The sequence below is a fragment of the Orycteropus afer genome, unplaced genomic scaffold (assembly GCF_000298275.1).
Source record: "Orycteropus afer afer isolate SDZICR_OR568_19922 unplaced genomic scaffold, OryAfe1.0 scaffold00001, whole genome shotgun sequence".
NCBI classification, from domain to species: Eukaryota; Metazoa; Chordata; class Mammalia; order Tubulidentata; family Orycteropodidae; genus Orycteropus; species Orycteropus afer.
This window is the reverse complement of record NW_006921588.1, coordinates 21599736-21614877: the sequence shown is the minus strand read 5'-3', so window position 1 is coordinate 21614877 and position 15142 is coordinate 21599736. Positions and strand designations below refer to the sequence as shown.

Genomic DNA, 15142 nt, shown 5'->3' with positions numbered 1-15142 from the left:
CCTTGGCTCTAGTACATTCAACTCGAGTTAGGCCAATTTGAGGACAGCTCAAACTCACCTGCTTGGCAGGTGCGCGGAACTCTAGGCGTGGCCGGCGAGGGTGGGCGGACGAGGTGGGCGGGGGCAGAGGATATGAAGCTCCAGGCGCGTGGCACCCACCGCCCAGTCGCCGCAGTGGCTGCCGGGATGCGCCGCAGCGAATGGTCGCGTCGGGCGCCGCTCTGAGTGACCTTTCACCCGCGCCCAGCGGTCCGGGGCGGTGGCACAAGGCGGAAACCATGGCGGAGGCGGCGGCTGCAGCGCACGGGACTGGCGCGGGCTCCGGCTCTGCAGCGGACCGGGACCGCGCCGGGAGGAGGCTGCGGGTTCTCTCGGGCCATTTACTGGGCCGGCCCCTGGAAGCTGTAGGTACCAATGAATGCAAAGCGCGGAGAGCCGCGTCGGCGGCCACTTCGGCGCCCACGGCCACTCCTGTCGCGCAGGAGTCCGGCATCATCCCCAAGAAGCGGTGAGTAGCGGGACTATGAAGGAGAGAGCTGGCGGTGAAGGAACAGGCCAGGCCTGTACTTCAGGAGGGCACAGGCGAGGTGGGAAGGGAGGGTGACATAGGTGGGCGGAAGGAATCCTGGCCCCTGAAAGTACGGAGTCACCTCTCTTTGGGGAGAGAGTAGATGGGACCGTGGACTCTGGCAGGAAGGGGCGGGATGGGATAGTGGATTTTGGTCACTATTAGAGGGCAGTAGTCCTGAAGAAATCTTATTGGCGGAAGGGTTAAGGAAATCCTTTTGCTTGGACTCTTTCTGCCAGCAATTCGCTCTCAATTTTGAATGAATACTTCGGGGGCTAAAGTCTTGGTAGAGTAGAAGGGGTTTTGTTATGATTTTCCGAGGGCATTTAAGTTTGTAGAAGATATCACAGAGATCGCTGTTTGCGCAGCACTGGCGGGAGAGGTGGTGGGGCCTTGGAGGAAGGTGTTGACTGGTTTCTCTGCGGCTGATTCTCCTGCTTAGGGGCATGGTCTTTAACTTTGACGGAGTAAAACCGATGGGTGAGTAAGACGCAATGAACTGCAAACAGTAGTTACTGATTTTGGGTGTGGTAGCTACTGAGCTCTGTGTAACTAGAACGCTGGAAGATCCTTGCCTATAAATAAATGAAGGATGGTTGTATGAGATTTTTTGACTTTTTGGAGAGACTAATCTGTGATGGAAGTTATTGGTGAAGCTGTTTTCTGCGATGTGGCTTTCGCAGGGCGGATAAACTTTGAGAGTGAAAAAAGAAATATTGCTGATGTTTAATGTATACTTTCTATGTGCCAGGGATTATGCTAAATGCATTCTTTCTTTTATCCTCCCCTAACTATGAGGTAGGTGCTACTATCTCCCATTTTACAGATGAAGAAATAAAAAAGACTGAAGTCTGCTGTAGCATGGCCAGTATGAATGATAAAGGGTAGGTTAGAGTTTGAAACCATATCAAATTGATGTCAGGCCCAAGTTCTTAAGCTATACTGCATCCTGTGAATTCATTCGTTCATTCATACTTTTGAGTCCTTTCTCTACTACACACATAAGTTATCAACAATACAGAAATTGAAAAATAAAGTATTTGCTCTTGAGGGACAAATAGCCTCACAAGGCAAACTTATAGTGTGATAAGAAACTTAGCTGATAACTGTAATTCGTGGTCATTAAATCCAGTTTTGGGGAGGTACTTGTTAGGGTGAAGGCTTTCCAGAGCAAGGATCATCCAAGTAAATCTTGAAATTTGCTTTGAAATAGTCTGCCAAAGGGGAAAAATGTTCTTAGCAGAAAAACAGTTTGCTCATAGGCAAAGAAGTGCAAGATAGTTTAGGAAACTTGCAGGGGGAAGTGGGGAGTTAAATATGGCCAGAGTGGGTAAGAATGGCAGAGGATGAGGCTGGAGAAATGGGCCTTTTGTAGTATTTCTGCAGTTGGAATTTAACCCTGATACTGAATGGGGCACCATTGCAGGTTTTTGTGTGGGGAAAACAGGATCAAATTTACCAGGGATTAGGGATCAAATTGAAGAACGTTGAGCGGTGTAGCTGAGAACATAGACCTGAATTTGAATTTTCACTCCACAGTTATAGCTGTATGACCTTGGGCAAGTCACTGAACCTCTCAGAGCTTTGGTTGCTCATCTGTAAAAGCAGGGACAATAATTCCTGCTTTTCAGTGTTGCTGTGATAATTGAAAAATATAGAATTAAATGATCTATGTTTAGTGCAATACCTGTCACATAACCTTTCAAATGATAGCTGCAGTGTTCACTGAGTCCAGAGACAGGAAGACCAATTAGGAGATTATTATCCAGATGAGAAATACTAAGATTCTGAATTAAGGCATAATATTGAATGTAGGCACCCTATTAAAAAATATATTAAGAGTTAAACTTTCCAGATCTTGTCTGGGTGGTAGGGGAGAGAAAGACCAAGATCACATCTAGGTTCTGTCTTCACTTGATGTAGTAGTAGCTGTCATTGGGTATAAAAACTTATCTTTTCTGAATGGTTTCATGTACTTTGTTGTCTATTCATTTGTATGCATTTGTACATTTATATGCAGGTTCATAGTCTTAGAACTAAATAGGGCAGGTTTCCCTTGTAGTTGGATTTAGAGTCCTTGATCTATAGCATTCAGAGAAAAAAATCACAGTATTTGTAAGGCACACTAGGATAATGGACAGGGCTGCCCCATGGCTGAAGGACTGGTCTGGGGGCACCTCTGTAGGACTGAAGATGGCAATAGCTCAGGCACACCTGTAACCTATTTATGGCATAGTTTACACTGGGTAGGAGGTTCTGGTTTTTGGTTTAGGGTTAGGGAGCTCATGGTAAAATCTAGGCCTGTACAAGCACTTTAAAGTTGGAATCAAAGCATGAGGGAACACAAAAACTTGTATTAGATGGAATATCAAAAGCTTCCTCTGAGAGTAATCTACTTAATAGATTATTCATGGGGAAACCCAAGTCTCCCTTTGACTTCTGGGTGTTTAACTAGGCCTCAGGTTGCCAGAAGCAGAGCTGAGCCTAAAGAGAACACAAATGACAGAGCAAGAAGGAGCCAGAATGTGTATCTGATAAGGTGTAAATATGAGTGCATGTCAATTATTTTGGAATGATTTGGTGATTTGTATTGTTTATATCACTTCTTCCCTTTCATTATCTTTGATGATGGAATTGTTTGTGTGTAATTTATCTTGTGGCTTGTTATGGTTAAATTAAGTAATTTTTTAGTAGTTATGGTTACTAAATAACAGGTACTGTGCTAGACACTGGAGGTAAAGTAATAATAAATAGCCCTTAACTTCAAGGAATTCCTAAGTCTAATAGGGGAGACACACATTGTAGTACAATTTGATTAGAGCCATTCTAGAAACAGGTACAGATGTAGTACCTGGGAGGCGTGATATACTGTGTCTAAGAGATCAAGGACCAGAGGAAGCATTCTGTGGAAGGCTTTAAAGTATGAATAATAGCTTGACAGGTTGCTTAGATGGTGAGGATTCCAGGCAAAGGTCAGCATATGGCAAAGCAGGAGACGTGAAAGCGTATATCATATTTGAGTAATTAAATTCATTTTTGGTAGAGGAGGATGTGAAGTGAAAAGAAGTAGGCAGTGACAGACCATGGAGGCCTTTTCCCTGTTGGTCTTTGTCCATTCATTCATCCACTCAATCTCTCATTTATACTGTGCATGTTTGAGTGCTTACTATGCAACATGTAACAGCAAAAAATCTCTGCTTTATATCTTATAAATCTCTGGAACTTATATTCTAGTTTAGGGGAGGGGAGAAGTGAACAAACAAGTAATTATCAGATGGTAATAAATGAAATGAAGCAAAATACAGCAACTGAGGGGGTTAGGCTACTGGGAACTCTTGAAGGAATTAAGCCAGGAAGATACATGGTCAGCTTGAGTTTACATTTGAGAGAAGTCACTCCAGCCGTAGTGCTACAAATGAATTGGAGAAGGGTGAGAATGGTCATAGAGGGATCAGTTTAGGGGAGGCTACTGAAGCAGAACAAGTAAGAAATAATGAAGGCTTAAACCAAGATGCTGGCAGTTAGAATGGGAGGAAAGGATGGATTTGAGAGTTTTGGGAGTTATCAGTATATTAGGTGATACTTAAAACGTGACTAAATTAGATCCCGGGTAATCTACTTCTGTAGTGATACTGCCTCTTGGGAGGTCTGGTAGCATAGTGGCTAAGACACTTGCCTGCTAACCAGACGGCTGGCGGTTCAAACCCACCAGCCACTCCTCGGAAGGAAGGTTGGGCAATCCTACTTCCGTAGTGATACTGCCTCAGAAACCCAAGGAGGGGTCGCTATGAGTCGGGTTTGACTCGACGGCACATAACAACAACAACAACAAAATTAGATCCCATGAAAGTTTGGATACTGAATAACAGTAGAAGAGGGATAACAGGATCCCAAGGAATGTAAACATTTAAGAGGGCTGACTGACCGAAACCTGTTGTTTACTTGTCACGTGGTCTTCTATGAGTTGATTTAGTTACTTCTAGTCGGGAATATATATTCTCATTATTTGAAGTTGCTGAGCAGAGTTTTGAGGGTGACATTACTTTTGAGTTCTCTTTTGTAAGTAAATGCTACTGCATGTACTTTTGAGCAAATACAATTTCTTTTTTGACCTTACTCATGAATGCACTTTTAATTTGTTGAAAATCATGTTGCTCATGTTAAGTGCTGTCAAGTCTGTTCTGATTCATAGCGACCCTGTGTACAGCAGAATGGAACACTGTGCAGCCCTGCTCCATCTTCACAGTTGTTGCCATATTTGGGCCCATTGTTGTAACCACTGTTGTCAATCCATCCCATCAAGGGTCTTCCTCTTTTTCACTGACCTTCTGCTCTACCAAGCCCAATGTCCTTCTTCAGGGACTGGTGTCTCCTGATAACATGTTCAAAGTGTGTGAGACGGAGTCTTTCCATCCTTGCTTTTAAGGAGCTTCTGGCCATACATCTGAGTAATTGTCAAGTATGTGACATTTTTATGTCTTGACTTTGGATTTTTCTGTTTTATAAAATTTATGTAAGCCATTTTAATGTGATGAAAAAGAGAAGAGAAAAATCTCTTGCTGACTTCCAACCCTCCCTATTGATAATCATGTTCCCAGTTGTAACTTAATTTCTAACCTCTTTGTAGTTTGCATTAGAACTGATCACTGGCAGTTTTTACAGAGGTCATAAATAAACTAGTTCAGATCAAAAAAGTAACTGATTAAGAATCCTGCAAAATGTTTTGTTTACTTGTTTCTAATGTCATTTCTTTATTTAACATCATTGAATAATTCATTTAACATCCACCTGAAGCTTTGGTAGATATATTCAAAAAGGAAAAAAGCTGAGTTAACCTATTGTAAATGTTTACCAGGAAAGCCTTCTGAAGCCTATAAGAGCTGAGGCATTTCTGCAGCAAAGGTTATTTGTACAAATAAGTGACCTGACAAAATTAGAGCTTAATTTGGCAATCTGCTGCAATACTTACCCTATTGAGTTTCTTGCTCAATAGGAATTCTAGTGAAGCAGTAATAAGAGGAGTTTTAATTTGAGTAAAATGTTCCAGACATTGTGCTGAGGCTTCATGTACATTTTCTTATTTAATTCTCAAAACAGCTCCAAGATGATGCTACTGTTTTTAAGTATAGATGAGGAAGTGAACATTCAGAGAAGTTATTTTGTCGATGAGTTCATGCAGCTATGAAATGAAAGAGATATCATTTTATCTCTGGGCTGTCTTACCTCAGCGCCTGTGCTCCTTCCCCTGAAATGTGATGCCATTCTTCATGTTGTTCCCGGGGGGAATATTACCTACATAATGTTCATCAAGTTGCTTCTTTGTCATGTCAAACTTTAAACCTTTGTGATTACACTGATTGTGATCAAATACTGTGGCATATAGTTAAGGCCTTATTCCATATTGTTTTTATTGAAGTAATATAAAATATATGATCATGTCAAAATGAAATTTATAATTTAAGAACATATAATGTATGGTTTGAAGAGATAGACCAGTCTGTCCTTCCGTGAGTGAATTTTTCTGTTTCACTTGTGGCAGAAGACAGTGCTGGGAATAAAATGGAAAGAGGAGGAAGAGTAATGTGGAAAACCCAGGATCTTGGAAGAAAGGAGGAAAACAGAAGGATTAACACAGAGGATTTACTACTGGGTTGGAAGCAGACTCTGTTTAGACTGTGAATGAACCCTGAAGATTGAATAATCTCTATAGCTATTTGGTATCATGCTTCTCTTAGATTGCAAGTATTTATTTTGAGGTGAATAAGAGCTTCTCCAAATAGACTTTTTATGTCAAGAAGTTACTATTAAAGAGCCATCTACAGTATTACTTAATAAAAATATTTAGGAATAAATTAAATCATCTGATTTTAGACTGCAGAGACATGGAGTGTTGTGGTAGTCAGATGAGATACTTTATGGAACATTTAGCTAGTGCTAAGCAAGTATTGGGAGCTCTGGTAGCGTAGTGTCTGAGGAACTTGACTGCTAACCAGAAGGTTGGAGGTTCAAACCACTAGCCACTCCTCACTTCTCGGAAGGAAGGTTGGGCAATCTACTTCCGTAGTGATACCGCCTCAGAAACCCAAGGAGGGATTGCTATGAGTCAGGTCTGATTCTACAGCACATAACAACAACAACAAGAAGCAAGTATTACTCCTTTGGGTTTTATTTCCTTATTATTGAGATTACTTCTTTTCAACAGATTAGTATGTTAATTTCAACCTCAAAACAAATCAAAGGATTTTCATTAGAGTCTACTGATTTGGCACCAAGTAGTAATCACTCTCCCTCCATTAATACTCTGTTGGACTTTAAGGGTAATATTTAATCACTTCACTGTCTGGATGTCTAAGTTTATAATCATTTGAGAAGACACAGGATAGATAGGTAGAGAGGAAGATATCAGCTTTATTACAGATAAAGTTGGTTGGAGAACATGGCTTAGATTTGTGTTACCTAATATTTAACCTGAGTTAGATAGACTCAGTCACAGGCAGTGCTGGACCACAGAAGGTTTCTCTTGTGAGGTACAGAGCCAGCTCCCAGAAGTGTAATACGTGGTAGAGACTAGACTGTTACCTCTCTGGAATAGGAAGATTCTACGGGGAGAGTAGGGACTAACTCCAGGTGTTTGGTGCCTTCTCCAAGAATTTACTAACTTGGTAGGTTACTCTTCCTCCCATGAGGAATAGTGTGTGAAAATTTAGGAGAGGCTGGACTGTTACTCTTGCTGAAGTCCCTCCATATTGGAAATGAAAGGCGGGGAATGGAGGAACTGTTGAAATGTTTTTGGAGAACTAGGGGAAAGGGCTGAAAACTGCATATCTTATCCCCATTGCCTACTGAATACTGAATACATTAAACAATTTCCTTGGTAGGGCAGTTATGAACCATGAGAGTTTGTCCTAATCAGCCTTTCTAGACGTATCTCTTATTTCCTTGACACCTACTATATATGCACTTGAGCTGCATACCAGAATTACCATTCTTGGAACATATCCTGCTCTCTCCCTCTTTCTTTGATACGCTATCAAAAGGGTCATGCAGATAACAATAATGGTCCTGAGATATTTGGGGTGGTACATGAACAAAAAAATTTATTTCAGCTATTATAAATGTTTTTGTATGTACTTTTTTGTAATAGGCCAACTTTATTGGTCTATTACATAATTTATTGTACAAATTATAAGTGTACAGTTGATGAGTTTTCACAAAGTGAACACATCTGTTTTATTACTCTTTAGATTAAGAACCCAGAAGTCCCCTTCATGTGCCTTTCAGTGATTGTCCCGTCAGGATAATCAGTTCCTTGACTTCTAACACTATAGTTTGGATTTGCCATTTTTGAACTTTATATAAATGGAATCATATAATGGAAATCATACATAAGTATTATGGTTGTTATACTAATCCATGTTGTTGCATGTAGTTTTATTTTGGTCATTCTCGTTGCTGGATGGTATTCCACTGGTTGGATATACCACAATTTATCCAGTCAGTTATCAATGGAAATTTGAATAATTTCCAATTTTGGTTTGAATAGTTATTTATTTTAACATGAAGGATGCCTCAAGCTAGTGTTTTTACCTATATGATTGCATAGGATGAGGCTAAAATAATTAAAATAGATAGCACTGTGGTCATCTGTTATATACATATCATATGAATTATAGGCTCATTGTTCAGAATGTGAATGTTTTCAACTTTCAGTGACTGAGTCCTCCACCATAACTATTTTGAAATTATGGCTAGGATAGTTAATTTGGATTTTTAAAATGAATTTAATGTTGTATTTCTGAGTTATTTTCAGCAGTATTGGAAAGGTTGACTTACAGGAGTTGACAGTTGCTTAAATTGTATAAGTGCAGTACTCAAGAGGGTGTAGATAGAGGGGTTCAAAGATATTTTTGATAATAGAGTTTTTAAGCTAGATGTTACATAAATGTCCATTATATATGCTATATATCCCTTGGTATATATGAAACACAATATTTTAAAAAACTGATTTTATGTAGAGAAAAAATTAGATTAGTAGTAGTGTAGATGGCTGAAGGATAAGGAAGAAGTTGTGAAGATGGTAAATAGTGCAGGTCTGAGAAACACTGGGTTATGTTATTTCTTCTGCCTGCAATCCCTATTGGTGGCATCTTTGCTAGTTAGTACTATTATTTTTCAAGACCTGCTTCTTGGCACTTTAATCTTAGGTTTCTGAACTTTGTTGAGGTATGCTATTTCTTCTGTGATGACGTTAGGCTTCACCTACCAGTTGGAATCTTCTCTTCCTTCTCTGTTCTCTGTCCCGTTTGTAATAGCTATCAGTTGATTCATTGTATTAAAATTATGCTTAATGTTATTGTTCCCCATTGGCTTAGATTTTTGAGAATAGGATATCTAGTAATTTTTCAAAAAAAATTATTGTAAAAAATACATAGTAGTGCAGTGGTTAAGCACTTGGCTGCTTAATTGAAAGATTGGCAGTTGGTTTGAACCCACTGGCCATTCTGTGGGAGAAAAGACCAGGTGATCTGCACCCATAAAGATTATTGCCTAGGAAACCCTATGAGGCAGTTCTGTTCTGTCCTATAGGGGCACTATGAGTCAGAATCAACTCAATGGCGCACAACAACCATTTTTACGTATACAATTCAGTGGCATTAATTCCATTCACCATATCATACAATCATCACCACTGTCTATGTCCAAAATTTTTCATTAGCCCAAATAAAAACTCAGTGCACCTAAGCAGTTACTCCCCATGCTCCTTCCCTCCCAGCTCCTGCTAAAATTTTTTTTTGCTTCCAGAAGACCTTTATTAAAATTGACCTGTTATTGCATGAATACTTTGGATGTAAAGAGATGGAGAATTGCTGTTAGTTCCCTCCTTAGTGCTTTTCTTTCTTTCTTTCTTTTAATTTTTATTGTGATGTGGGTGAAAGTTTACAGAGCAAATTCACTTTCCATACCCACTGCCGTCGAGTAGGATCCGATTCATAGTGACCCCTCCTTGGGTTTCCAAGGCAGTATCACCACGGAAGTAGAATGCCCAACCTTCCTTCCGAGGAGTGGCTGGTGGGTTTGAACCGTCAGCCTTCTGATTAGCAGTCATGTGCCTTAGGTACTATGCCACCACAGCTCCCCATTTTCCATACAGCAGCTCACATTTTGTCTCATGACACTGACTGTGATTTCCCACAGTGCAACAGCCCCCCTCCCACTTCCTCCTCATAGTTACCTCTTCCCTGTGTCCTTTCCTCCCAGGCACTCTTGCCCCCCAGCTGTCTCCCGGTGCATACACAGCCCTTCTATTCTCCCATGATTGATCTCTCCAAGGAGTATATCTATCTAATGTAAATGTTCAGCTCCTTTGCCTGTCTTTTGTTTGGCTGGAAGCCACAGGAGTAGGTTCAATACTAGATCTGAAGGGCAACTAGGGGCCGTAGTGTCAATGGTTCCATCAGGCTGTATCAGAACAGCAAACCTGTCACCCCCCCCCTTTTTTTTTTAAATGATTTTAAGTTTTGTTCCACATTGTTCTCCCACTCTATCCAGGATCTTCTACATAGATACCCCTCTGAGTGGCCCTGCTAACAACTTTTAAACTTTTATCTCTATAGTCATTGGCCTTTTCTAGATACCTCGTGTAAGAGAAATCACATACTATTTGCCCTTTTATATCTGACTAATTTCACTTAGCATAATGTTTTCAAGGTCATTCATGTTATAGCATGCATCAGAACTTCATTTCTCTTTTTGGTTGAATAATATTGCAACCGTACACACACACACACACACACACACTCTTTGGATATCCTGGAACTGTTGAAGAAAGCTTTGTAGGGTATCAACCTGCAGGAAACAAATGCTGTTGTATTAAAGTAAATGGCTTAGAGGTTCTTGGCCCTTAACTTTTATAGTCCCTCAGATATTATCTATTCTCTTATTTTCAGCTGCCACTGTTTTTTTTCAAGAATAGATTTGAAAATATCCCAGTCTCTCTATGAACTCCAGGCTCATATCTGTAACTGCCATTTTGATATTTTTACTTAGATGTGTGTGTCTGTGTGTATTTAATGTCATCAAATGTGTCTTTTAAGTATGGAAATGACCATTCAGAAGTTTATTTTTATTTTTAAAATTAATTGATATTTTGAAGGAAAGTTAAGCTTAGTGTCTATTAAGCTTTTAAATTAAGCTTATAAATCTTAGTAACTTCTTTTAAGTTTAGAAAATTCTATCACTTTTAAGGAATTTTACTTAGTATATGTTGACCATATGAAATTGCTGATATAGGACTATTTCTGAACTATAAAAACAGCACTTTTGTATGGTTCAATCTTATGAAATGTTAAATACACATTAATTTTCTTTAGTACATCATTTTTCTGAATTAACAAATAAAATGCTCCCAGGTACTAAGTCATATATTAAATTGAATTTATAAACACAGACCTTGCTATGTTCAGATATTGTTTATGAACTTAGAAGATGGCAGTGTTAAAGCACAAGTTTAAATCTATTATACAGTTACACATTTTAATTTTTAGTTATAAATCATCATTCTTACTGGTCAGATTCTCTTAAATTTTAAAAGTATGTAAACTAAAATTTTGCATGATTTTCTTAAAACAAAAACATTAGTACTCTGGTTTTGATGCTCTTCTCTTAAGCATTTGTATATTTAATTCTAGATTTTTTGTAGTTGAAAGATGCTTACTCATTAAGGAAGCTATTATCATTCCATTTAATTATGGTTACATTTGATGCGAGAGTTTTGACTTCTGGGTCAGAGTTGGAGCTGTAGATACCACCTCATCAGTCCCTAAGAAAACTCTTGTATGATGGTGCCAGCATGTTTGAAGTTACTTGTCAGAAGTTTTGGCCAGAATGCTGACCAGATTCTTGTTGGAGACCTCACTGTGACTCTTCAAACTATTTATAGTTGCCATGTCAGTGATATCATAGCGTCAAGTGGAGGAGTGTTCATGTATCCTAGGACCTTGGAATCAAGTTAATGTAGTATCTTACTTGTTATAGTCATAGAAATGTGCAACTCCTTTTTAGATTAATTGCTTGGTTGGGTTTTGCGTTTCTTCTCAAGGTGTTTAAACTTTATAGGAATACAGTGTCAGGGATATTGTAATGGCATCTACTTGAATTCTGGATGTCTCTTATGACTTGAACTAGTTTGACATTCTAGTGACAGGAAGTTCTATTGTCAGCTCAAATTTTATAAATCAGCACTGTCAGTAGAGCTCTCTGTGATGATAGAAATGTTCTGTAATGTGCTTTGTCTGGTATGGTAGCCAATAACCATCTGAGGCTAGTGAGCATTTGAAGTATGGCTAGTGTGGCTGAAGAATGGAATTTTAAAATATTACTAAAGTTTGATTAATTTCAATTCAAATAGGCATGTATGACTAGTGATACCATGTAGGACAGCCCAGCTATAGATTGAAACTTCATTGTCTATCCCTTCTATTAAAACGGCACAGCTGAGGCATCATCTGACCCCTTCTAACTTCACAAGAGGAAGAGAGAATCACCATCAGCATCACCCCAAGGCTAATTCCTGTGAGGTGAAGGTTACACATGCTTTCTCTCTCTCCAGCCTTTTCACTAATTCTGACACCAGCTGTCTCTACTTCTCATCTGGATACGGTAATTCTTACAATGGCTATACAAAATTAACAGATAATATTCAAAATTATAGGGTTTGTTAGGGAAGTAACAGGTTACAATTGAGGATGAGGATATAGTTTTTCAGTCAGGATAGCTCAGCTGAGTCCACAGGCAAGTCTGTTCCTGCCCCTAGACTCCTTGATCCCTTGGCCCCTCAGCTTCTCCACTCCTTGGGCCTCTCAGCCTTCTTGAGCCTCTTGGGCTGGCCTCCGCCCTGCTTGGGCAAGTGTTAGAAACTATTTAGCTTCACTGGTAAGTGCTCAGAGCAAGGCTTGGGACTGGTTTGAAACACATTTCATAGCCACTAAATCTTTTGGGTGTGGGATTTTGACCCAAAAAGGAAATGGGCACCGTGCCCTGCTCAAAGATGGTGGCTGACTGTGCCACTTTGAATGTGTGTTGGCTGCCATATTTGAGCAGGGGACCACTGCCTGTTTCCTACCCAGGTCAAAATCTCACATACAAAAGATTTGGTTGCTATGCAATGTATACTCTTGTTGGCCATGGCTGAACTATTTCAAACTGGTTCGAGGCCCTGGCCCAGAGACACCTCACTCTGCCAGTAAGTCTCAGCCCGAAGGCACTTAACTCTATAGCTCCATCGATTGGCAAGCCTAGCTCTGCTGACAAGCGACTGGTGGCACTCCACTCTACCAGGAAGCCTCTTGCCCAAACGTACTCAGCTCTATTGCTCTGTGGGTTGATAGGCTCACTGTGTCAGCTTTGTGCAGTGGGCTGGGAACTCACCGCACCATCAACTCACTGCCCCGTCTTGCGGCAATCTCTTGGTTCTGCTGCCACCATATCTCTGCTGCTGCCTCTCACTGTGTGGCTCTGTCTCTGATGTTACAGCTCTCTGTCTCTGTGTCCTGGGTCCAGGAGGTTCTCAGAATAGGGAGCCCGTGTCCAAAGGATATATTCCACTCCTAGCTCTTCTTTCTTGATGATAGTGAAATTCTCTCTTTGCTCTGAGATTGGCTCTTTTTTAAGCCTAATGGGATGGCCAAACTGACCAATCCCTCATTGGGGTTCCATATACCTTATTTGCATGTTCCCATCCCCACAAGGGTTACATGTATCTAATTTACATTCTTACCATATTTACATTCTTATCCAATCCCTTTGTTGTCGTTATGTGCCGTCAAGACGGACCTAACTCATAGCGACCCCTCCTTGGGTTTCCGAGGCAGTATCACTACAGAAGTAGATTGCCTAACCTTCCTTCCCAGGAATGTCTGGTAGGTTTGAACCACCAGCTGTCTGGTTAGCGGTCAAGTGCTTTAGGCACTAGGCTACCAGAGCTCCCTCCAATCCCTCTGTTGTTGTTGTTGTTATTGTTTGCCGTTGAGTCGGCCCCTACTCATAGCAACCCCTCCTTGTGTTTCCGAGGCAATATCACTACGGGAGTAGGATTGCCCAACCTTCCTTCCGAGGAGTGGCTGGTGGTTTGAACCGCCAGCCTTCTGGTTAGCAGTCAAGTGCCTTAGGCACTATGCTTCCAAAGCTCCCCTAATCCCTTTAGTAGGCCCCAAATATCTTATTTGCATAGTCCCATTGACTGTTTTGTGGGAATCACAGAAGACTATATTTATATTAAGTAATTCACAGCACCACACCTTCTCTTTCCTGAAGAAGTTTTTTTTTTCATTTCCTTGCTTCTCTTAGTATTAACATTATAATAGACATGTATCCTTCAACTCTTAATCTTGAACTTTTTTTATCCTTTTAAGATGAAAATGATTTTTGAATTAATTTATTCAAATTATAATTAATTCTGCAGTCACCTGCTCCTCTTAGCATGTTTATCTTATTGTCACAACTACTTGTGAGGTAGGTGTTAGGTAGATGATGTGTACCTGTTTCACAGATCCAAATTCAAGCTCATAGATGTCTGCCGGAAAATAGTCACTTTTTTGCAAGCAAGTGGAAGAGCTTGAGCTTGAATGGAAATCTTTTATCTCAAGTCTAGAGCTTTTTCCTGAATATTATACTGATATTGCCAAGTCCCAGTCATTTTTCCTTTAAAATCCTTCACATCCATTTAGTTCATTAAACAAGTAGTTAGTTATAGGTCACTTATGTTCTAGGTGCTTGGGCTACATCTGTGAACAAAATGAAGACATATCTCTGCCCTCATAGGGCTTATGTTATAATGGGCAAATTCTTCTATTCACACCACATTTTCCAGCTTCTATACCTTTCCTTGTGCTAGTTTCTGAAAGAACTTTATTGATTGACATCAGGCTTCAGGGCCTATTGTTTTGGGAACTTTTCATTTTCTTTTGGAGAATTGGAGACTCATTGGTCCATCATCTACTGAATCTTCCTCATGATTTTTTTTAAGGTATGAACAGTAATTCTAAAAGCATAATGTTAAGTGTAACGTCAAGTATCATGATGGAATGTAATATCTAGGCCTGGCGCCAGTAGTTAATTTAAATCAGCTCACCTATTTGAAACTTAATCTACTCAAGTTTGCTGGCAAGTTAGTTAGTGCTATATATGTGCTAAGCATTGGGGAGGATTATTGCATAGTTTTGCTTTCTGGGGCATGCAGGTCTGCTAACAAAGACTATCTTTTATTACTGTAAGGTGCTAAGTGCTGTAATAGAGATATGGGAGGGTACTGGTGACTGGTTCAGCAATAGAAGGGCAATTTCATTTAGAAAAATTACAGACTAGAAGGGTTGGGAGAGTGTTGCTCTATGTCAAGACGTGAAACAGAAATTCAATCTGAAGGTGAATCAATTGATGAGAGCATTTGGGTGAGAATAGAATTAGAAGCTAGTGTCAGAGAATGGTGATTTTAAAGACTTTTTATTTATTTATTTATTTAGTAGTTTTTTGCTTTTTAATTAATTAATTAATTAATTTTTATTTGGGTGAAGATTTACA

The 15142-nt window shown here is 39.9% G+C and overlaps 1 protein-coding gene across 1 annotated transcript in view; it reads left to right on the top strand.

Moving 5' to 3' along the window:
• The first annotated feature begins 200 nt into the window (after window positions 1-200).
• Window positions 201-15142, top strand: part of AGPS (alkylglycerone phosphate synthase) — a 219465-nt gene continuing 204523 nt past the window's right edge. The window contains exon 1 of the mRNA XM_007938213.2: window positions 201-508. Within this exon, the coding sequence (XP_007936404.1) occupies window positions 201-508 (308 nt within the window). The remainder of the gene's footprint in view (window positions 509-15142) is intronic.